The sequence below is a fragment of the Cherax quadricarinatus genome, chromosome 6 (genome assembly GCF_038502225.1).
Source record: "Cherax quadricarinatus isolate ZL_2023a chromosome 6, ASM3850222v1, whole genome shotgun sequence".
NCBI lineage: Eukaryota > Metazoa > Arthropoda > Malacostraca > Decapoda > Parastacidae > Cherax > Cherax quadricarinatus.
The window spans coordinates 36,124,949-36,149,965 of NC_091297.1; the positions used below are offsets into that span (position 1 = coordinate 36,124,949).

Below are 25,017 nucleotides of genomic sequence, written 5' to 3' on the forward strand. Positions count from 1 at the left end.
GTGGAGTTAAAAGATAAAGAATCACTCATAAAGTGGGAGTTGACACAGTTGCTCTTTGCTGATGACACTGTGCTCTTGGGAGATTCTGAGATAAGTTGCAGAGGTTGGTGGATGAATTTGGTAGGGTATGTAAAAGAAGAAAATTAAAAGTGAATACAGGAAAGAGTAAGGTTATGAGGATAACAAAAAGATTAAGTGATGAAAGATTGGATATCAGATTGGAGGGAGAGAGTATGGAGGAGGTGAATGTATTCAGATATTTGGGAGTGGACGTGTCAGCGGATGGATCTATGAAAGATAAGGTGAATCATAGAATTGATGAGGGGAAAAGGGTGAGCGGTGCACTTAGGGGTCTGTGGAGACAAAGAACTTTGTCCTTGGAGGCAAAGAGGGGAATGTATGAGAGTATAGTTTTACCAACACTCTTATGTGGGTGTGAAGCATGGGTGATGAATGTTGCAGCGAGGAGAAGGCTGGAGGCAGTGGAGATGTCATGTCTAAGGGCAATGTGTGGTGTGAATATAATGCAGAGAATTCGTAGTTTGGAAGTTAGGAGGAGGTGCGGGATTACCAAAACTGTTGTCCAGAGCCCTGAGGAAGGGTTGTTGAGGTGTATGTAGAGACATGGAGGGACATGTAGAGACATGAGGGACATGTAGAGAGAATGGAGCGAAACAGAGTGACTTCAAGAGTGTATCAGTCTGTAGTGGAAGGAAGGCGGGGTAGGGGTCGGCCTAGGAAAGGTTGGAGGGAGGGGATAAAGGAGGTTTTGTGTGCGAGGGGCTTGGACTTCCCGCAGGCATGCGTGAGCGTGTTTGATAGGAGTGAATGGAGACAAATGGTTTTTAATACTTGACGTGCTGTTTGAGTGTGAGCAAAGTAACATTTATGAAGGAATTCAGAGAAACCGGCAAGCCGGACTTGAGTCCTGGAGATGGGAAGTACAGTGCCTGCACTCTGAAGGAGGGGTGTTAATATTGCAGTTTAAAAACTGTAGTGTAAAGCACCCTTCTGGCAAGACAGTGATGGAGTGAATGATGGTGAAAGTTTTTCTTTTTTGGGCCACCCTGCCTTGGTGGGAATCGGCCAGTGTGCTAATAATAAAAAAAAAAACATTAACAATGGGCAAGTAATCCCTTTTCCTGTAATGATTACTAAAAAGAATAAGAAGAAAATTGTCAAAGTGGGATGTCTGAATGTGCATGGATATTGTGCGAATGATGAGAAAGAGATGATTGTGGATGTTATGAATGAGAAGAAGCTGGATGTCCTGGCTTTAACTGAAACAAAGCTGAAGGGGGTGGGAGAGTTTCAGTGGAGAGAAATAAATGGGATTAAGTCAAGGGTTTCAAATAGAGTTAGAGCTAAAAAAGGAGTAGCAATAATGTTGAAGGATAAACTATGGCAAGAAAAGGGAGTATAAGTGTATTAATTCAAGGATTATGTGGAGTAAAATAAAGGTTGGATGTGAAAAGTGGGTTATAGTAAGCATATATGCACCTGGAGTAGAGAGAAGTGTAGAGGAGAGATAGATTTTGAGAAATGTTGAGTGCATAGGGAGTTTTGAACCAAGTGAGAGAGTACTTGTGGTTGGGGATTTCAATGCTAAAGTGGGTAAAAATGTTATGGAGGGAGTACAGTGGACCCCCGCATAGCGAACTTAATCCGTGCAAGAGGGCTGGTCGTTATGCGAAATGTTCGCTATGCGAATTAATTTTCCCCATAAGAAATAATGGAAATAAAATTAATCCGTGCAAGACACCCAAAAGTATGAAAAAAAATTTTTCTTACCACAAAAAAATGTTAATTTTAGTACACACAAACTGAAAAAGGCATGCACAATTACATGACACTTACTTTTATTGAAGATCTGGTGATGATTGATGGGATGGGAGGAGGGGAGAGAGAGTGTTAGTGTTTAGAAGGGGAATCCCCTTCCATTAGGACTTGAGGTAGCAAGTCCTTTTCTGGGGTTACTTCCCTTCTTCTTTTAATGCCACTAGGACCAGCTTCAGAGTCACTGGACTTCTTTCGCACAACATATCTGTCCATAGTGGCCTGTACCTCTCGTTCCTTTATGATTTGTCTAAAGTGGTTCACAACAGTGTCATTGTAACAGTCACCAGCACGGCTTGCAATAGCTGTGTGAGGGTGATTTTCATCAAAAAAGGTTTGCACTTCAAGCCATTTTGCACACATTTCCTTAATCTTTGAAGTAGGCAATTCCTTCAATTTCTCTCTCCCCTCCTTTGAACCAGTTTCCCCAGGTCTGGCCTCTTGCTCTTGAAGTTGATCTATCAGCTCATCAGTGGTTAGTTCTTCATTGTCCTCCTCCACCAACTCTTCCACATCCTCCCCACTAACCTCCAACCCCAAGGACTTCCCCAATTCCACAATTGATTCCTCAACTGGTATACTACTCCTCTCAGGGTTAGCCTCAAACCCTTCAAAATCCCTTTTGTCTACACATTCTGGCCACAGTTTCTTCCAAGCAGAGTTCAAGGTTCTCTTAGTCACTCCCTCCCAAGCCTTACCTATAAGGTTTACACAATTGAGGATATTAAAGTGATCCTTCCAAAACTCTTTTAGAGTCAATCGAGTGTCTGTGGTCACTTCAAAGCACTTTTGAAACAGAGCTTTTGTGTACAGTTTCTTGAAGTTGGAAATGACCTGCTGGTCCATGGGCTGCAGGAGAGGAGTGGTATTAGGAGGCAAAAACTTCACCTTAATGAAGCTCATGTCCCCATAAAGTCGCTCTGCCACGTCTGTAGGATGACCAGGGGCATTGTCTAACACCAGGAGGCACTTAAGGTCTAATTTCTTTTCAGTTAGGTAATCTTTCACATTGGGGGCAAATGCATGGTGTAACCAGTTATAGAAAAATTCCCTAGTGACCCATGCCTTACTGTTTGCCCTCCACAGCACACACAAATTATCCTTGAGGACATTCTTTTGCCTGAACGCTCTGGGAGTTTCAGAGTGATACACTAATAAAGGCTTAACTTTGCAATCACCACTAGCATTGGCACACATCAACAAAGTAAGCCTGTCTTTCATAGGCTTATGTCCTGGGAGTGCCTTTTCCTCCTGAGTAATGTAGGTCCTGCTTGGCATTTTCTTCCAGAACAGGCCTGTTTCATCACAATTAAACACTTGTTCAGGTTCCAGTCCTTCAGTTTCTATGTACTCCTTGAATTCATGCACATATTTTTCAGCCGCTTTGTGGTCCGAACTGGCAGCCTCACCATGCCGTATCACACTATGGATGCCACTACGCTTCTTAAATCTCTCAAACCAACCTTTGCTGGCCTTAAATTCACTCACATCATCACTAGTTGCAGGCATTTTTTTAATTAAATCGTCATGCAACTTCCTAGCCTTTTCACATATGATCGCTTGAGAGACGCTATCTCCTGCTAGCTGTTTTTCATTTATCCACACCAATAAGAGTCTCTCAACATCTTCCATCACTTGCGATCTTTGTTTCGAAAACACAGTTAAACCTTTGGCAACAACAGCTTCCTTGATTGCCGTTTTCTTGCCCACAATAGAAGCGATGGTTGATTTTGGTTTCTTGTACAACCTGACCAGGTCGGTGATACGTACTCCACTTTCATACTTATCAATGATCTCTTTCTTCATTTCAATGGGTATTCTTACCCTTTGAGGTGTAGGGTTGGCACTAGAAGCTTTCTTGGGGCCCATGGTCACTTATTTTCCACAAACAGCACCGAAAACACTGTAATAATATGAAATATTCCGAGTGTATGCTTGAATGTTACCGCGGAGGCTGGCTGGTAAACAATGGGACGGGCGGCACATGTGAGGCTGGCTGAGGGCGCACATTGGACGCGTCTCGGACGAAGGTCGCTGAGCGGGTTTTTGTCCACTATGCGGGGCAAAATTTTAGCGAACAAAGCGTTCGCTATGCGGATTGTTCGCTATGCAAGGCGTTCGCTATGCGGGGGTCCACTGTATTAGGTAAATTTGGGATGCCAGGGGTAAATGAAAATGGAGATCCTTTAATTGAGCTATGTGTAGAAAGAGGTTTGGTAATAGGTAATACATATTTTATGAAAAAGAGGATAAATAAATATACAAGGTATGATATAGCACGTAACGAAAGTAGTTTGTTAGATTATGTATTGGTGGATAAAAGGTTGATGGGTAGGCTTCAGGATGTACATGTTTATAGAGGGGCAACTGATGTATCAAATCATTATTTAGTTGTAGCTACAGTTAGAGTAAGAAGTAGATGGGACAAGAGGAAAATGGCAACAACATGTAAGAGAGAGGTGACAGTGTATAAACTAAGGGAGGAGGAAGTTGGGGTGAGATATAAGCAGCTGTTGGCAGAAAGGTGGGCTAATGCAAGTATGAGTAGTGGGGGGGGGGGGGGGGTTGAAGAGGGTTGGAATAGTTTTAAAAATGCAATATTAGAATGTGGGGTAGAAGTTTGTGGTTATAGGGGGGTGGGTGCAGGAGGAAAGAGGAGTGATTGGTGGAATGATGTAGTAAAGGGTGTTACAAAAGAAAAAAAGGTAGCTTATGAGAGGTTTTTACAAAGCAGAAGTGTTATAAGAAGAGCAGAGTATATGGAGAGTAAAAGAAAGGAAAAGAGAGTGGTGAGAGAGTGTGGAGAGCAGATGATGGAGTGGGAGAGGCACTGTCAAGAAATTTTAATGAAAATAAGAAAAAAATTGGAGTTAAACAGGTTAAGAAAGCCTAGGGAACGAATGGATTTGTCAGTTAAAAATAGAGTAGGGGAGTTAGAAGATGGGAGATGGAAGTATTGTGTAGATGGCGGGAATATTTTGAGGAACTTTTAAATGTTGATGAAGAAAGGGAGGCAGTAATTTCATGCATTAGCCAGGAAGGTATATCAAGTTTTAGGACTGAAGAAGAGCAGGACGTGAGTGTGGGGAAGGTGTGTGAGGCATTATGTAGAATGAAAGGGGGTAAAGCATCTGGAACTGATGGGATCATGAGAGAAATGTTAAAAACAGGGAGGGATATAGTGTTAGAGTGGTTGGTATTTTTGTTTAATAAATGTATGAAAGAGGGGAAGGTACCTTGGGATTGGTAGAGAGCATGTATAGTTTCTTTATATAAAGGGAAGGGGGACAAAAGAGATTGTAAAAATTATAGAGGAATTAGTTTATTGAGTATACCAGGACAAGTGTACGGTAGAGTTATTATTGAAAGAATTAGAGATAAGACAGAATGTAGGATTGTGGATCAACAAAGAGGTTTTAGAGTGGGTAGGGGATGTGTAGATCAAGTGTTTACATTGAAGCATACATGTGAACAGTATTTAGATAAAGGTAGGGAAATTTTCATTGCATTTATGGATTTAGAAAAGGCTTATGATAGAGTGGATAGGGGAGCAATGTGGCAGATGTTGCAAGTATATGGAATAGGTAGTGAGTTACTAAATGCTGTAAAGAGTTTTTATGAGGATAGTGAGGCTCAGGTTAGGGTGCGTAGAAAAGAGGGAGACTACTTCCCAGTAAAAGTAGGTCTTAGACAGGGATGTGTAATGTCACCATCGTTGTTTAATATATTTATGGATGGGGTTGTAAAAGAAGTAAATGCTAGGGTGTTTGGGTGAGGGGTGGGATTAAATTATGGGGAATCAAATACAAAATGGGAATGGACGGAGTTACTTTTTGCTGATGATACTGTGCTTATGGGAGATTCTAAAGAAAAATTGCAAAGGTTAGTGGATGAATTTGGAAGAGTGTGTAAAGGTAGAAAGTTGAAAGTGAACATAGAAAAGAGTAAGGTGATGAGGGTATCAAATGATTTAGATAAAGAAAAATTGGATATCAAATTGGAGAGGAGGAGCATGGAAGAAGTGAATGTTTTCAGATATTTTGGAGTTGACGTGTCAGCGGATGGATTTATGAAGGATGAGGTTAATCATAGAAGTGATGAAGAAAAAAAGGTGAGTGGTGCGTTGAGGTATATGTGGAGACAAAAAAACGTTATCTGTGGAGGCAAAGAAGGGAATGTATGAAAGTATAATGGTACCAACACTCTTATATGGGTGTGAAGCTTGGGTTGTAAATGCTACAGCAAGAAGATGTTTGGAAGCAGTGGAGATGTCCTGTCTAAGGGCAATATGTGGTGTAAACATTATGCAGAAAATTCAGAGTGTGGAAATTAGGAGAAGGTGTGGAGTTAATAAAAGTATTAGTCAGAGGGGTGAAGAGGGTTTGTTGAGGTAGTTTAGTCATTTAGAGAGAATGGATCAAAGTAGAATGTAGGGGAAGGAAGGTGGGGTAGTGGTCGTCCTCGAAAAGGTTGGAGGGAGTGGGTAAAGGAGGTTTTGTGGGCGAGAGGCTTGGATTTCCAGCAAGCGTGCATGAGCGTATTAGATATGAGTGAATGGAGACGAATGGTATTTGGGACCTGACGAGCTGTTAGAGTGTTAACAAGGTAATATTTAGTTCCAGCTGCTTTACCCCCTTTCATTCTACGTAATGCCTCATGCACCTCCCCCACACTCACATCCCGCTCTTCTTCACTCCTAAAAGATGATATACCTCCCTGGCCAGTGCATGAAATTACCTCCTCCCTTTCTTCGTTGACATTTAAGAGCTCAAAATATTCTCACCATCTACCCAAAACCTCTATCTCCCCATCTACTAACTCCCCTACACTGGTTTTAACTGACAAATCCATTCGTTCCCTAGGCTTTCTTAACTTGTTTAACTCACTCCAAAATTTTTTCTAATTTTCATTAAAATTTCTTGACAGTGCCTCTCCCACTCTATTGTTCGCTCTCCTTTTGCACTCTCTCACCACTCTCTTCACCTTTCTTTTACTCTCCATATAACACTTCTTATAACACTCTTATAACACTCTCTTATAACACTTCTGCTTTGTAAAAACCTCTCATAAGCTACCTTTTTCTCTTTTATCACTCCCTTTACTTCTTCATTCCGCCAGTCACTCCTTTTACCTCCTGCGCCTACCCTCCTATAACCACAAACTTCTGCCCCACATTCTAATACTGCATTTTTAAAACTATTCCAACCCTCTTCACCCCCCCCCCCCACCACTCTTACTTGCACCAGTTAGTGTTTGGAAGGGGAATGCCCCTCCATAAAGACTTTAGGTAGCAAAGCCTTCTCTGGGGTTACTTCCTTCCTTTGTCTTTTAACCCTTTGAGGGTTTCGGCCGTACCCAGGGTTTTTGATGTATGTACTAGTACGCCTAAATTCTAGCGCCCTCAAATCTAGTGGGAGAAAGCTGGTAGGCCTTCATATGAAAGAATGGGTCTATGTGGTCAGTGTGCATAGTATAAAAAAAATCCTGCAGCACACAGTGCATAATGAGAAAAAAAACTTTGTATTTTTGGAATAAAACAGCGACTTTGCACTGTATTTTCGTATGGTATTTATTGTTGTATTCTAGTTTTCTTGGTCTCATTTTATAGAATGGAAGACATATTACAGAAATTTAGATGATTTTGACTGGTTTTACAATGAAAACTACCTTGAAATTGCGCTCAAAGTAACAGAAATGTTAAATTTTTTACCAAAATTCAAAAGTAAACAAATCATGCCAAGCGTCCAATACACGTCAACTGGTGAGTCTGATATTCTTTTGCAAGTGCGCCAATATTATTTATACCAGCATAACAGTAAATCTTCTATTTTTTGTGAGAATAAAGATTCAAAGTGGAAAGCAAAAGAATATAAGAGGGGCCTTGAGACGTGACTAATGAACAGAGGAAATGTCATTTTAGTGCCAGGAATGTCTTTCTTGTTTATTCTGGACCCTATTTGGAAATTGGCATCTTTTGAAATTTGTGTGAAATTGGCAAAATTGCTAAATTCTGACCGCTGTACTGGATAGTTGAAATTGGTAAATGGGTGGTTTCTTGCACTCATTCGATAGAAAAAATGAAGTTCTAGCGAAATATTCATGTTTTTTGTCAACTAGTACAGTGGAATTGGCCGAAAATGGGGCTCAAAGTGGGCAGAGTCGCCGATGCATAAACATCGCTGAGACCGCTAACTTCAAAAGAGCATAATTCCATAAGTTTTCCATCAAATTTCAAACTTTTGGTGTCATTATGATTGGGAAAAGATTCTCTTTTTTTTTTTTTTTTAAATTTGGCCGACCCTGAGAAAGAGTCTCGGAGAGGGCCTGTCGACCCTCAAAGGGTTAATGCCACTAGGACCAGCTTGTGAGTCACTGGACAAAAAAATATTTTTTTTGAACAATTATGTAAGTATTACATACCTTTATTGAAGGCTAATGCTGACTTCCGGAAGATAGGGAAGAGGAAAGAGGGAGGAGTTAGTGTTTGAAAGGGGAATCCCCCTTCATAAAGACTTAGGTAGCAAAGCCTACATTGTCTTTTAATGCCATTAGGACCAGGCATTTTCTTTGCAAGATCCTCATGCAACTGCCTTGCCCTCTCACAAATGTTCTCCACAACACTGTCTCCCACTAATTCTTTTTCCTTAATCCACAATAATAACAACTTTTCCATCTCTTCCATTATTGGTGACCTTTGTTTAGTAGAAAAGTTACTCCTTTTGCTACATTAGCATCTTTGATTTGTTCTTTCTTTGCTAGGATGGATGTAAGTGTTGATTTATTCTTGCTGTACATCCTGGCAAGGTCCACCACCTTCATACCTCTCTCAAACTTTTCTGTCACTTCACACTTAAATTCCATGGTGTTTCTCACTTTCTTTACTACAGGAACTTTCTTTGGAGCCATGGTTACTTATTTCACAGTTGTACTGCAAAAAGCCACTAAAAGCAGTGGAAAACAAGCAAACATGTTTGGATGTACGAGCAGAGGCTTCCTCAGCCGCCGAGAGACAAAGCCAAACTGACACGCAAGCAGCCCCAGCCGGCGGATGGACGTGTCCCAAACGGCCGATAACCAGGCGCCCACAAACAGGCCGATAACCGAGTTGGCCGATAAGAGAACTGTCCGATAACCGGGGGTCCACTGTATTACATTAATATATACAGTTTAATTAATCCATCTATTATATTTTTTTTCAAAATTATATAATAAACATGCTATGTAACATATAAACATGATAAATACACCCACAGTAGAATAAATTAACATTTTTCTGAAATGTTTTTGTAGTGAGTGTCGGAAAGAATAACATTTTTTCTAGATCAACACCAAAGAAAATGTGTACACTGTGGTATTACTGGGGATAATTGTAGAAAATTATTCCTTTTGTATGACTTCACTCAGAGTGTTATTCCTTGCAAAAATGGTGTATTACATGAGAATGGGAGTGTTGCTCTTTATTTATGTTTTCTACTTTACCAATGTGGAGACAACTTGTACACAGTGCCCCCACCCCAGACCTAAGTAAGTGAACCCCATCCCTGGCATACACGTCATTTCTGCCATAGGAGAGGTCCCAGTTGTCAATGAATGTTACTGCATTTCCCAACCCCTCTCACTTGTGTATTTATCCAACCTAAATTTGAAACTACCCAAGGTTTTAGCTTTGATAGGACTTTGGGTAGCTTTAAAAAGATATTGGACAAATATATGAGTAGGAGGAGCATGTATGTATATACAATACATGTGTGTATTTTACGATGCTTTCGTGTGTTTTATGATTGTTCATGGTTCAATAGGTTAAGGAAGCTGTATTGTTTTATATATATATATTTTTTTTTCAACAAGTCGGTCGTCTCCCACCGAGGCAGGGTGACCCAAAAAAGAAAGAAAATCCCCAAAAAGAAAATACTTTCATCATCATTCAACACTTTCACCACACTCACACATTATCACTGCTTTTGCAGAGGTGCTCAGAATACAACAGTTTAGAAGCATATACGTATAAAGATACACAACATATCCCTCCAAACTGCCAATATCCCAAACCCCTCCTTTAAAGTGCAGGCATTGTACTTCCCATTTCCAGGACTCAAGTCCGACTATATGAAAATAACCGGTTTCCCTGAATCCCTTCACTAAATATTACCCTGCTCACACTCCAACAGACCGTCAGGTCCCAAGTACCATTCGTCTCCATTCACTCCTATCTAACACGCTCACGCACGCTTGCTGGAAGTCCAAGCCCCTTGCCCACAAAACCTCCTTTACCCCCTCTCTCCAACCCTTTCGAGGGTTTATAAAGTAGAGGAGGCAGTTAGGGTAAGATATGAACAACTATTGAAGGATAGATGGGCTAGTGAGAGTATAGGCAATGGAGTCAAAGATGTATAGGGTAAGTTTAAGAATGTTTCTGGTTACAGGAAAGTGGGTGCGGGAGGGAAGAAGAGCGATTGATGGAATGATGATGTAAAGAGAGTAGTAAGGGAGAAAAAGTTAGCAGAGCAGTAAGGGAGAAAAAGTTAGCATGTGAGACGGTTTTACAAAATAGAAGTGATGCAAGGAGGGAGGAGTATATGGAGAGAAAAAGAGAGATTAAGAGAATGGTGAAGCAATGTAAAAAGAGAGCAAATGAGAGAGTGGGTGAGATGTTATCAACAAATTTTGTTGAATATAAGAAAAAGTTTTGGAGTGAGATTAGTAAGTTGAGGAAGCCTAGGGAACAAATGGATTTAATAGTTAAAAATAGGAGAGGAGAGTTGTTAAATGGAGAGTGAGGGTATTGGGAAGATAGAGGGAATATTTTGAAGAATTGTTAAATGTTGATGAAGATAGGGAAGCTGTGATTTTTTGTATAGGGCAAGGAGGAATAACATCTTGTAGGAGTGAGGAAGAACCAGTTGTGAGTGTGGGGGAAGTTCGTGAGGCAGTGGGTAGAATTAAAGGGCATAAAGCAGCTGGGATTGATGGGATAAAAATATAAATGTTAAAAGCAGGAGGGAATATAATTTTGGAGTGGCTGGTGCTATTATTTAATAAATGTATGGAAGAGGGTAAGGCACCTAGGGATTGGCAAAGAGCATGCATAGTTCCTTTGTATAAAGGAGAAGGGGACAAAAGAGAGTGCAAAAGTTGTAGGGGAATAAGTCTGTTGAGTATACCTGGTAAAATGTATGGTAGAGTTATTATTGAAAGAATTAAGAGTAAGACGGAGAATAGGATAGCAGATGAGCAAGGAGGCTTTAGGAAAGGTAGGGGGTGTGCAGGCCAAGTATTTACAGTGAAACATATAGGTGAAGAGTTAATTTTTATAAGGGTAAATAGTTTTTTTTGGCATTTATGGATTTGGAAAAGGCATGTGACAGGGTGGATAGGGGGACAATGTGGCAGATGTTGCAAATGTATGGAATTGGAGGTAGGTTACTAAAAGAAGTGAAGAGTTTTATCACCCTGGTTGTTCAGTATATTTATAGATGGGGTTGTAAAAGAAGTGAATGCTCAGGTGTTGGCAAGAGGTGTGGGGTTAAAAGATAAGGAATTTAACACAAAGTTAGAGTTGTCACAGTTGCTCTTTGCTGACGACACTGTGCTTTAGGGAGATTCTGAAGAGAAGTTGCAGAGGTTGGTGGATGAGTTTGGTAGGATATATAAAAGAAGAAAATTAAAAGTGAATATAAGGAAGAGTAAGGTGATGAAGATAACAAAAAAATTATGTAACAAAAGATTAGATATCGGATTGGAGGGAGAGAGTATGGAGGAGATGAATGTATTCAGATATTTAGGAGTGGACGTGTCAGGTGATGGGTCTGTGAAAGATAAGGTGAATCATAGAACTGAAGAGGGGAAAAAGGTGAGTGGTGCACTGAGGATTCTGTGGAGACAAAGATCTTTGTTCACGGAAGCAAAGAGAATACATGTATAGTTATACCAACGCTCTTATACAGGTGTGAAACATGGGTGGTTAGTGTTGCGAAAAGAAGGCTGGAGGCAGTGGAGATGTCATGTCTGAGGGCAATGTGTGGTGTGAATGTAATGCAGAGAATTCATAGTTGGGAAATTAGGAGGAAGTGCGGGATTTCCAAAACTATTATCCAGAGGGCTGTGGAGGCATTGTTGAGGTGGTTCAGACATGTAAAGAGGATGGAACAAAATAGAATGACTTCAAGAGAGTATAGTAAATCTGTAGTGGAGGGAGGGTGGGGTAGGGGTCTGCCTAGGATGGGTTGGAGGGAGGGGGCAAAGGAGGTTTTGTGTGTGAGGGGCTTAGACTTCCAGCAAGCATGCTCGAGCGTGTTAGATAGGAGCAAATGGAGGCAAAAGGTTTTTAGGACTTGATGTGCTGTTTGAGTTTGAGCTTGGTAATATTTATGAAGGGATTCAGGGAAACCAGCAACCCAGACTTGAGTCCTGGAGATGGGACCCTTTCAGGGTCGACAGGCCCTCTCAGAGACTTGTTCTCAGGGTCGGCCAAATTTCAAAAAAAAAAAACAAAAAAAAATCTTATGAAAAGACAGAGAATCTTTTCCCGATCATAATGACACCAAAAGTATGAAATTTGATGGAAAACTTATGGAATTATGCTCTCGCGAAGTTAGCGGTCTCGATGATGTTTACGCATCGGTGATTTTGTCCACTTTGAGCCCTATTTTCGGCCAATTCCAGTGTACTTGTCGACAGAAATCATAACTATTTCGCTAGAACTTCATTTTTTCTATCGAATGAGCACAAAAAACCACCCATTTACCAATTTCAACTATCCAGTACAGTGGTCAGAATTTAGCAATTTTGCCAATTTCACACAAATTTAAAAAGATGCCAATTTCCAAATAGGGTCCAGAATAAACAAGAAAGACATTCCTGGCACTAAAATAACATTTCCTCTGTTCATTAGTCATGTCCCCATGCCCCTCTCGTTTGCTTTCCACTTCGAATTTTTATTCTCACAAAAAAATAGAAGGTTTACTGTTATGCAGACTACTGCATTGATGCAGAAATGGTATAAATATTGTCAGCGCACTTTTGAAAGAATATTAGACTCACCAGTTGACGTGTATTTGACACATAGCATGATTTATTTACTTTTGAACTTTGGTAAAAATCTAACATTTCTGCTACTTTGATTGCAATTTCAAGGTAGTTTTCTTTGTAAAACCAGTCAAAATCATCACAATTTCTGTAATATGTCTTCCATTCTATAAATTGAGACCAGGAAAACTAGAATACAACAATAAATACCTACGAAAATACAGTGCAAAGTCGCTGTTTTAATCCAAAAACACGGTCAAAGTTTTTTTTTTTCTCATTACGCACTGTGTGCTGCAGGATTTTTTTATACCACACACACTGACCACATAGACCCATTCTTTCATATGTAGGCCTACCAGCTTTCTCTCACTAGATTTGAGGGCGCTAGAATTTAAGCGTACTAGTACGTCAAAAATCCTGGTGCGTAAGCCGTACTAGTACGTACTAGTACCCTGAAAGGGTTAATGTTGCAGTTTTATAACTGTATTGTAAGCGTGCCTCAGGCAAGACAGTGATGGAATGAATGTTGAAGAAAGTTTTTCTTTTTCTGGCCACCCTCCCTTGGTGGGAGACAGCCAGTGTGTTAATATAATAAAAAATTTGAGAGCACTGGGTGCATTGAATATTATGCAGAGAATTAGGAGCACAGAAGTTAATAGATGGTATGGAATTGGAAAGGGTATAATTCAAAGAGCTCAGGGAGGGATTTTGAAGTGGATGAAACAGAATTGGATGACACAGAGGGTGCATACATACATTAGGGTAAAAGAAAGGGGGAGGTAAGGGTTGTCCCCGGAAGGATTGGAGGGAAGGGGTAAAAGAGGGTTAAATAGTAAGGGGCTTGAGCATCCAGCAGGCATTTGTTTTTTAACACATTGGCCAGTTTCACACCGAGGTAGGGTGACCTGAAAAGGAAGAAATACACTCACAGTCACTCACTCCATCACTGTCTTGCCAGAGGCATGCTGATACTACAGCTCACATGCCCCTCCAAACTTTAATATCCCTACACCTCCTTCAGAGTGCAGGAACTATACTTCCCACCTCCAGTACTCAAGTGCTGGAGGTTAAATCCTGTAGTGTTAAATTAGAGTGAGTCGAGACAAATGCTTTTTAGAGTTTGACATATTGTGGAGTGTGGGCAATATAACAGAAGCGATTTAAAGAAAACGGAGTTACCTGTACTTTGGTCCTGGAGGTGGGAAATACAGTACCTTCACTCTGAAGGAAGGTGGGGATATTGCAACTTGGAGGGCCATTTGAAATGGGATATCTTCACAGTGCTGTGCATGTCTTGTGGCAGTATGGGAGCTGTTGCAGTTAAGAGGGTTACTTGAACCATGATGTCAATACATTTCTGGCAAGACAGCTGTTGAATGAGTGATGGTGAATGTGTTTCCTTTTTTTTGGTAGGGGTGGAGGGAGGTCACCAATTTTTGGTGGGAGGCTGACAATGTGGTCAAAAAAAAAAGGGGCTGAAATTGCAATTAATCATCTTTATATTAAATATTGCAAAGAGAAATACCAAGCAAATACCATTTTGCTCAGTCTACTGGTTAATGAAATTTGATGAGAGTCTGAGAAATATATTGTATTCCTATTCCTTATCAGTTATTCCTGCCCATTTATACTAAGTCTTAATTATTATTAGAAATTTTATTAAATGAATCTCCTAAAACAAGATATTTACTCTGATATAATTAAATACCTGAATCTTTTTTATATTTTAAGGTCCAGCAGCCTCTTGAGCGTATGCAGCATTTCCTGTCCATGTTGCACAGCAATTGTTACCACATCTTGGGCAATGCTGGATTGTCATTAGGGTTGCAGTTTTACCAACATTCTCATCTCACTGACTACTTGATACATTCTTCTCTAACAAACTTACATCTCATCCCTGATTACCGTCTCCGCCCAATCATTCGCACTTTTCTGAGACCTTTCATCCAGTGCTGCCCCCCTCAGTGCTACCATGTAGTACTGCTGCCCATCTTAAATCACCTGTGCCCTTACAGTGAGTAGATTGTTCTCTTTGTATAGTTTTAGGATGCTGTTTTAATTAATGACTTTATTCTAAACTACAGCCTCTCCTCACTTAACGATGGAGTTCCGTTCCTAAGACCACATCAGTAAATGAAATCATTGCTAAGTAAAGAGCATACTATAAAGGGAGTGGGTTTTTGTCACCCATCTTTGATATTGTTTTAATGTCACCTTTGCACCATTTATAATATTTGTGGTGTATTTTTAAATGTTTATACAGCAGTGTACTGTATAGTATTGTAATAAACACAATAGAGGAAATCAGCTCTAGTATACATTATTTAGGTATGCATACTGGTTAGAGAGGCCATCGTAAATCCGAGTCATTGGTAATGACATTCGTTGCTAAGTGAGGAAAGACTGTATATATTTTGCTGCACCTTTTAAAGCACTTATGCCAGCCAACACTAGACTGACTTTCTTGCAAAGGCTTTCATAGAGAGACTTTGCACTATGGGAAAAAGTTTGCCTCAGTCCACAAATTAAATAACTTCCCCATTATATTTAGCTGTGCAGACCTAGTCCCTCTAGGTAGGTCACAATATGCTCTTATGTTTTTTAGTGTTTCTAATTGAACAAATGGTCAACTTGTTCTTATCAAACCCCAATGAAAGTTGCCTCACATGTGTACCACCTATGAGCATGTCTAACACTTCTGTTTTCCTCTTGATCTTCATAGGTTCATGCTTATTATTTATCTTGGCACCTCCAACATTACTTTGTGTTCCTTTTTGGTTCTTTGGTTTATACCCATAGACAAGATGTGGTGATGATGATATCCAAAATTGCTTGGTAAAAGTGGAGTAATGCAGAGTCATTGTAGAGCAAGTGGTCCCAGAAAGTGTAGGTGACATGAGTTGTCCATGAATGTTGGTAGAAAGGCGTCTACATGTCCACGAGACACTGTGAAGCAGACATGACTAAAACAAGAGAAATAGGTGTCCTACACAGGGAGGGGAGGGGTGGGGAGGCAGTCCTCCAAATAAAATTACCTGTCCATTTAGCTGTATTTTTTTTTTCAACAAACTGGCCATATCCCTTCGAGGCAGGGTGACCTAAAAAGAAACATGAATGTTTCTCTTTCTAAATTTAGTAAACCTGGCTGTATATAGTAAGCAATTTCAAAATTTCTGCCACTCATTCTACAAAGATTTTTGCATGTTAAATACTTGGTTACTTCTTTTAGCCTTCGGTAAGAAAATTGCATAGGTCAAGGTCACACTACAATTTAGTGTAATATTATTACCATTGTCCAAAACATAATTCTTGGTTAATGATTATTACATGCCTACTCTTTTATGATACTTGGTGTTTATAAGTTTTGAAGGTTAAAAATGTTTTCTTTGTAATGCAGCATTATACAGTATTAGCAATACTGAAATGAAAGTAATTTTTACCCCCCTCGCAGTGTTGGAAAGGTTAAATATTCGATGGGGTCACCTATCTAACTTAATTGAGAGTGGCACCTACGAGGAGGAAAACACAGACACTCAAGAAGTGCTGGAGGACTTTCTCATACGTATGCTGACACGAGATTATATTGATGTAAGTGTCTTAAGTTATATTTATGCCTTTATTGCTCTGTACATTTTGATTGATAAACTGGCTTTCTTATGAAATTATGGGAAAATGAAACTACATATTGATTTAGAATTTGGTAAGGCACTGTAATCTGTATTTAAAATTTGTAACATAAAAGATTAAATGAAAGATAAACACGTGTTTCCTTCTTTTGGTCATAATTTAATGAGAAAAGGCTGATGTGGTTAAAAAAAAAAAAACACTGTTTCCTGCATATTACTCATGATATTTTCTCTTATTAATATTTGCAGTTGTTGAAGGTGGTGTTAGTAGCTGGACCCCGTGGAGGGTGTCAGGACTCTGCTGATGGCATGGAGGCAGAAATGGAGATTTCTACACCTACTCCTGCTGTTCAAGAAGCTCTGTCTGAATTAGGACATCTTGTTTTAGGTTGTGACACTATCTGCCAAGCTATAGTCACCACCCTTCTTAAGTAAGCTTTAGTTTACCTTGAGATAACTTATTCTTTAACAAATGTGTGTGATAAGGATATCTTGTTTTAAGTTGTGACTATCTGTCAAGCTATAGTCACCACTCTTCTCAAGTAACCTACTTTTGAAAGCATGTTTGTATATCAAAAAATGAGATTCATCTAATGTAATTTTTGCTCAAAATCATTTATCTCTTGATCATTAAGTAGGGGATGATTTATTTGATTGATTCTCATTTTCATTTAGCTATATCATATTTTTTTTTTTTTTCAACAAGTCGGCCGTCTCCCACCGATGCAGGGTGACCCAAAGAGAAAGAAAATCCCCAAAAAGAAAATACTTTCATCATCATTCAACATTTTCACCTCACTCACACATAATCACTGTTTTTGCACAGGTGCCCAGAAATACAACAGTTTAGAAGTATATACGTATAAAAATACACAATATATCTCTCCAAACTGCCAATATCCCAAACCCCTCCTTTAGAGTGCAGGCATTGTACTTCCCATTTCCAGGACTCAAGTCCGGTTATATAAAATAACCGGTTTTCCTGAATCCTTTCACCAAATATTACCCTGCTCACACTCCAACAGATCGTCAGGTCCCAAATACCATTTGTCTCCATTCACTCCTATCTAACACGCTCACGCAATTCAAAAACCCAGTCAGACACCCATTCAGTCCACAGGTTGCCAAACTGAAGAAGTTCAGATTTTATTTTAGTTAACCCCTGCTTAACAATCTAGATAGGTACTGGATAAAAAGTTTGTCAAACACTAAATACATTAAGGAAGTGGCATTGTCCCAGAGACACTAATGTTGTAACCTGAGAGGTGGGCCAAGACAATAATCTATATCCAATTCCCATTAGCTGTTTTTTGGAGGGTGGGAATGAAATTCCCACTCTCCCAAAAACAGGTGGAGGTATCAGTGAAGATTAATTTCATGGTTTTGAGGAGTTTGTGACTGAAAGCAATGCCCAAGATACCAGATACAGATAGTGAAAAGAAAAGGCAACTTGGGTGGTGGGGAGGGCAGCTTGGGTGTTGGGGAAGGCAGCTTGGATGGTGGTGAAGATGGTGTGGGTGGTTGGGATGACGGTGTGTAAGTTTATTCAGGCATACATGAATACAGTTACATATATTATCATACATAGAAGCATGTGTAGAGAACCTAGGATAACCCAAAACAGTCAGAGTGACTTATTTCCAGCGTGGGTGGTGGGGAAGACAGTGTGGGTGTGGGGAAGGCAGCGTAGGTGCGGAGAAGACAGCTTGAGTGGTGAGGAAGACGGTGTGGGGGGTGGAGAAGACAGTGTGGGTGATGATGGCAGCGTTGGTTTGTGTAAAGAGGTTTTGTAAACAATATAATGATAATGTTTGTACGGTTATTGTGTTGCATACAATGAGTGGATATATATACAGTATGCATTATATTGGTCTCACAGGACACAAAAGTTACTTAACCCTTAAATGGTCCAAACGTATATATACGTTTTTTCAACATCTGAAAGTATGTAAAAAAATTTAGATCTTTTTTTTTTGTTTTACATGTGAAAACGTGTAAAAAAACTTTTATCTACATTTTTTTTTGTTATATTTGAAAATATGTAAAAAAAAGTAGATCTACTTTTGTAGCACTACGAATTTGAACATCAATCTGTTTGGACCGTTTAAGGGTTAAAAATGTAAAATATTAGAAAAAAGAAAAAACTAGAGTAAAAGTAAAAATAATATTACCGAGTGAGCAGCAGTTGCTGATGTTGCCATAAACAATTCACTTTCTGTCAACTTCATGCCTTTATATCTTGGTAAGTACTGATCATGAAAAAATAAAAAAATTCTTTTAAAACAATGAGAAAAATATTCTTGAGATTTTGGTAAGAAAAAATAATTTTTTTTTTTTTTTCAAATATTTTTCACGCTGAGAGAAGGTTTGTAATCAGAGGTCTCGACAGTGAAAGGGTTAAAAGGGGAGTGTTAGTATGACATGACATCACTGAATCCCTGGTGTTTGCCATGCTGTTTGCTCTAGCTAGCACTGAATTGAACTGGTGCTCCCACAAGGTAATAAGTGGTCTTAGATTTTTTTAATCCTTTGACTGTTTTGGTCGTATATATACGTCTTACGAGCCAATGTGTTTGACGTATGTATACTCAAAAATTCTAGCGGCTTCAAATCAATCAGGAGAAAGCTGGTAGGCCCACATGTGAGAGAATGGGTTTGTGTGGTCAGTGTGCACTGTATCAAAAAATCCTGCAGCACGAAGTGCATAATGAGAAAAAAAAACTCCGACCGTGTTTTTGGATTAAAATGCCGACTTTGAGATGTATTTTCGTATAGTTTTTATGGTTATACAGTGGACCCCCGGTTAACAATATTTTTTCACTCTGGAAGTATGTTCAGGTGCCAATACTGACCGAATTTGTTCCCATAAGGAATATTGTGAAGTAGATTAGTCCATTTCAGACCCCCAAACATACACGTACAAACGCACTTACATAAATACACTTACATAATTGGTCGCATTCAGAGGTAATCGTTATGCGGGGGTCCACTGTATTCTCGTTTTTGCAGTCCCATTTGATAGAATGGAAAACATATTATAGAAATAGATGTGATTTTGATTGGTTTTACTATGAAAAGGACCTTGAAATGGAGCTCAAAGTAGGGGAAATGTTTGATTTTTGCCAATGTTCGAGAGTAAACAAATGATGTCATTGTCCAATAAATGTCCAACTAGCCATTCTAATATGCAGTCATGAATGGGTTGATATTATTTATACAGTTATTACAATATTGCAGTAGTCTGCATTACAGTAAATCTTCTATTTTTTGTTCGAATAAAAATTCAAAATAGAAAGCAAGAGTAATATCAGAGGGGCCTGGAGACATGACTGATGAACAAAGAAAATGTTATTTTAGAGACAGGAATGTCTGCATTGTTCTTTCTGGATCCTATGTTTTTTAATTTGCATGAAATTGGCCAGATTGCCAATTTCTGACCACTTTATTGGGTAGTTGAAATCAGTAAATGGGCAATTTCTTGTCCTCAATCGATAGAACAAATGGAGTTCTAAAGAAATAGTTATGAGTTTGGTCGACTGGAACAATGGAATTAGCTAAAAATATTGCTTAAAGTGGGCAAAATCGCTAATTCGTAAATATCGCAGAGGTTGCTAACGTCACGAGAGCTTAATTCCATAAGTTTTCCATCAAATTTCATACTTTTAGTGTCATTACCATCGGGAAAAGATTCTCTATTTTTTCATAAGAAAAAATAATTTTTTTTTTTTTTTTTTCAAATATTTTGCGACAACAGAAGACACCTCAGGAATTGGGGTTGCGACAGTCAAAGGGTTAATACAGTGCACACTGAGAGTTAAGACCCATTCTATACTGACCAGGCATTTCAAGCTAATTGTGCCAAATTTGGAGGCAGGAAAAATAAAACGTTGATTTACGTTTGGAGCACTAGCAGTAACAACATAGATCTATGTTTGGACAGTTAAGGGGTTAAATGTCATATGTTATTATAGATATTGTCATTAATTGAGATATGGTATGTTGTTCAAAATTACATAAAAAATATGCTACATATTATATAAACATAATACAGACAAGTATACTAAAACAAATTGACATTCACAAATAACCTGCACATAGGAGAAGGAACTTACGATGGCATTTCCATCCAACTTGGACTACAGCCTCTCTTCACTTAGCAATGTACTCGTTATCGACCACTCGGACTTATGACCAGCTCTCCAACCAGTATACGAACCTAAGTAATGTATATGAGAGCTGATCTCCTCTATTCAGTTTTTTTACAGTACAGCTTCTCTTCACTTAGCGACGTACTCGTTTAATGATGACTCAGATTTATGACGGGCTCTCTAACCATTATGCATACCTAAATAATGTATATTAAGAGCTGATTTCCTCTATTCTGTTTATTACAGTATACAGTAAACTACTGTATAAACATTTAACCCTTTCAAGGTCCAGACACCCGATCTGAAACTTGTTGGAAAATTGATGGAATTATGTTCTTGCGAATTTTGCTGTGTTAGCAATATGTACGCATCGTTGATTTTGCCCACTTTGACTCCCATTTTAGGCCAATTACATTATTCCAGCCAACCAGATTCTTAGCTATTTTGCTAGTGTTACTTCTGTTTTATCGATTGAGCACAAGAAACTGCCAATCAACTATTTCAACTACTCAATAAAGTGATCAGAAATAGCTAATTTGGCCAGTTTCACAGAAAGTTCAAAGTATTCCAATTTCAAAATAGGGTCCAGAATAAATAATGCAGGCATTCCTGGCACTAAAATAACATTTCTTCTGTTCATTAGTTATGTTTCCAGGCTTTACAAATGAATTCCACTTTGATTTGTATTCACGTAATGAATTTTTTATTCACACCAAAAAATAGAAGATTTACTGTTATGCAATATTGCAATAATTGTATAAATAATATCAGTGCATTTGTGAACACACATTAGACCCACCAGCTGACGTGTGTTGGATGTATGAAAATACACTGAAAAGTCACTGTTTTAATGAAAAAACATGGTCTCAGTTTTTTTTCTCTCATTATGCACTGTGTGCTGCAGGATTTGTTTTATATGTTGCACACTTACCACATAGATGCATTCTCTCATATCTAGGCCCAAATTTACTGCTCACAGTTTATCTGGGTGAGCTGAGCTCATAGCGTAGTGTCAGTAGTACTGTGTACTTGTGTAGTATACCTAGTTAAAACCGTTACTTAGAGACACTCCCTGGCTGGTTATGACATCATGAGTCCCACTCATTTGAACCGTCTGCTCTGGGCAGTACCCAGTCATTGGAGTTCAAGGCCAGATAGCAGACTGACAGGCAGGCTCTGGCTCCTCTCAGAATACTTTAATATACATAAGAAAGAAGGAACACTGCAGCAGGTCTACTGGCCCATGCGAGGCAGGTCCAATTCTCCTACTGGCTTAAGCCAATGCCTTGACCTAGTCAGGTCAGTCACATTCACTTAAGGGAGGAGCACGGCATCCGACCTAGTAGCACAAGCTAGTCAGGCCCAACTTACACCCACCCACACCCACTCATGCATTTATCCAATCTATTTTTCAAACTACACAACGTCTTAGCTTCTATGACAGTACTCAAGAGTATGTTCCACTCATCCACAACTCTACTACCAAACCAGTGCTTTTTATATCCTTCCTGAATCTGAATTTTCCCAATTTAAAACCATTGCTGCGAGTCCTGTCTATGCTAGATTTTTTTAGCACACTATTTACATCCCCTTTATTAATTCCTGTTATCCACTTATAAACCTCAATCATATCATCCCTAATTCTACCCCTTTCTAGAGAATGTAGATTCAGGGCCCTCAGTCTATCCTCATAGGGAAGATTTCTGATATATGGGATCAACTTTTTCATCCTCCTTTGTACGTTTTCCACTGCATTTATGTCCATTCAGTAATACGGTGACAAAAACTGCGCAGCATAATCTAAATGAGGCCCAACCAAAGATATATAGAGTTGAAGAACAACCTGAGGACTTCTATTATTTATACTTCTTTCTATGAAGCCAATGATTCTGTTAGCTTTATTGCGAACACGTATGCACTGTTGTCTTGGTTTCAGATTACTGCTAACCAGAACTCCTAAATCCTTTTCGCAATCCGTAATGTTAAGATTTGCATTATTTAGTTTATATGCAGCATGGTTATTTTCCTGTCCAACATTTTGAACTTTGCATTTGTCTATTTTGAACTGCATCTGCCACTTCTCCGACCACTGCATCAGTCTATTCAAATCATCCTGGCGTGCTCTAATGTCCTCATTAGAATGAATTGGACGGCCCATTTTGGTATCATCAGTGAATTTGCTTATGCCGCTATTTATTCCCTCATCTATGTCGTTTTTGTAAATTGTGAACAACAAAGGGCCCAGCACTGACCCCTGTGGAACACCGCTTGTGACGTGCCCCCATTCTGATTTCTCCCCATTTATGCAAAATCTCTGCTGCCTATTTGTCAGCCATGCCTCTAACCGGGAAAAAATTTCTCCTCCTACTCCGTGTGCCTTAAGTTTCCTCAATAGCCTCTGATGTGGAACTCTATTGAAAGCGTTACTGAAGTCCATATACTCAATATCATATTAATACCATGATCTACCTCCTCAAATACCTTAGTGAAGAAAATTAGTAAATTCATCAGACAGGAATGCCCCTTTGTAAAACCATGCTGAGATTCATTAATTAATTTATGCCTTTCAAGATGGCTTCGAATTGCTTTGGCAATTATTGATTCCATAAATTTACCAAATGGAGGTAAGGCTTATTGGTCTGTAGTTCAAAGCTAAGGACCTGTCACCTGCCTTGTAAATAGGTATTACATTTGTTATTTTCCACTTATCCGGCACTATGCCAGTTTGTAGTGATATGTTGAAAAGATTAGCCAAAGGTATACTAAGTTCCTCTACATTTCTTTAAAACTCTCGCAAACAATTCATCAGGGCCTGGGGATTTGTTAAGTTTTAATTTCTCTTTTTTTTCTGAGGACCATGTCAATAGTTACCCTAATTGTGCATAGTTTTTTATCGTCCTGTTCTACATAATTTATTATACAAATATATGCCGCAATTCTTCAATAGTGCTATAACCAAAATATGCTAAAGAAAACCGTGTTATATGATGGTCTACTGTACTACACAGTGTTGTAATAGCTGCTGATGAAGAAATGATACAGCAACTCTTTATGATTCTAGATTTTGAAAAATTTCTCATAGTTAATACTGGTACATTTGTCTTTACTTTTATGTTTTCAGAGTGTTGTGTTGGCAAGACAGCTGGGCTTGCCTGAAAGCAGTGCTAGTGTTGGGCCATGTTTTGCGATGGCTCGTAGGCGAAGGACAGCACTTGAGTCCCGATGCAGTCAGGCAGGTGATGCAAGCAGTGCTACAAGGGCTACATACACATGGTCAGCATGAAGCCAACCAGTGCGCCTTAATTTCCCTTGGGATGGCTACTTATGAGATGTTTATTCCTTACTTCCCAAACATCAGAGAGGTGTGTGAATAATATACGTACTTTTAATATGTAATTGTGTACCGGATCATTTCTCATTCTAAAAGCACTACATGACCCTTTAGGGTTAAATGTTTTCCCATGAATGTAATATTAATTATGTTGTGTTTGAAGGTAATGTTTGGTGTGAAGGAGGGGTTGTTGAGGTTGTTTGGACCTTTAGAGAAAATAGAACAAAATAGGATAACTAGGAGGGCATATAAATTGGTGGTGGAAAGAATGGGTAAAAGCCATCCTGGGAAAGATTGGAGGGAAGGGTAATAGTCATGCCAGGAAAGGTTGGAGGGAAAGGGTGAGGAAGGTTTTGAGCACTAAGGACTTGAACATTCAACAGGCTTGTGCATGCTAGCTAACGAGTAGAGGCAAGGGATTCTTATGAGTTGACATGCTGTTGGAGATTGAGCAGAATAACATTTATGAAGGTATTGGGAGGGGGGGGTAAATCAGTTAACTGGAAGTGGGAAGTACAGTGCCTGCACCCTGAAGTAGGTGTGATGTTGTAGTTTGGAGGATAATCTGAGCTGTGATGCCAACACACTTCTGGGAAGACAGTGACTGAATAAATGACAGTGAAAATATTTCTATTTTTTTTTCAGACCACCCTACCTCAATGAGAGAGAGATGAACAATGTCTTAAAAAAATGAATTCTGTATAATTTAGTATTTCTGTCTGTTGTCAAGTAATTTATTTCTTTATTGTCTTAAATATCTTACAAAGTTAGGCTTTTTCATACCTACCCCATGAATAAAGTACAGTAGGGCTCCACTTATACGGCAGGTTAGGTTCCAGGCTACCGCTGTAAAGCGGAAATCGCCGTAAAGTGGAACACCCTTTTTTTCCACTTATAAATGCATACAAATACTAGATAACAAGTTTACACTAACATATATTAAGTTAGCAATACAACTAGGCATCAAAAAACAATAAAAAGTACAATACACACATAGTGCACTCATTACTTACCTTAAAATATTTATAGTCTTAATCTAGGGCGAGACAAG

At 39.1% G+C, this 25,017-nt stretch overlaps 1 protein-coding gene across 2 annotated transcripts in view; it reads left to right on the forward strand.

Moving 5' to 3' along the window:
* Ranbp21 (exportin-5-like protein Ranbp21) overlaps positions 1-25,017 on the forward strand; it is a 197,710-nt gene that overhangs the window by 151,663 nt on the left and 21,030 nt on the right. For both annotated transcript variants that reach the window (XM_070081343.1, XM_070081345.1), the window contains 4 exons: positions 14,593-14,875; positions 16,313-16,449; positions 16,737-16,918; positions 23,757-23,997. In XM_070081343.1, coding sequence (XP_069937444.1) covers positions 14,593-14,875; positions 16,313-16,449; positions 16,737-16,918; positions 23,757-23,997 — 843 coding nt within the window. The remainder of the gene's footprint in view (positions 1-14,592; positions 14,876-16,312; positions 16,450-16,736; positions 16,919-23,756; positions 23,998-25,017) is intronic.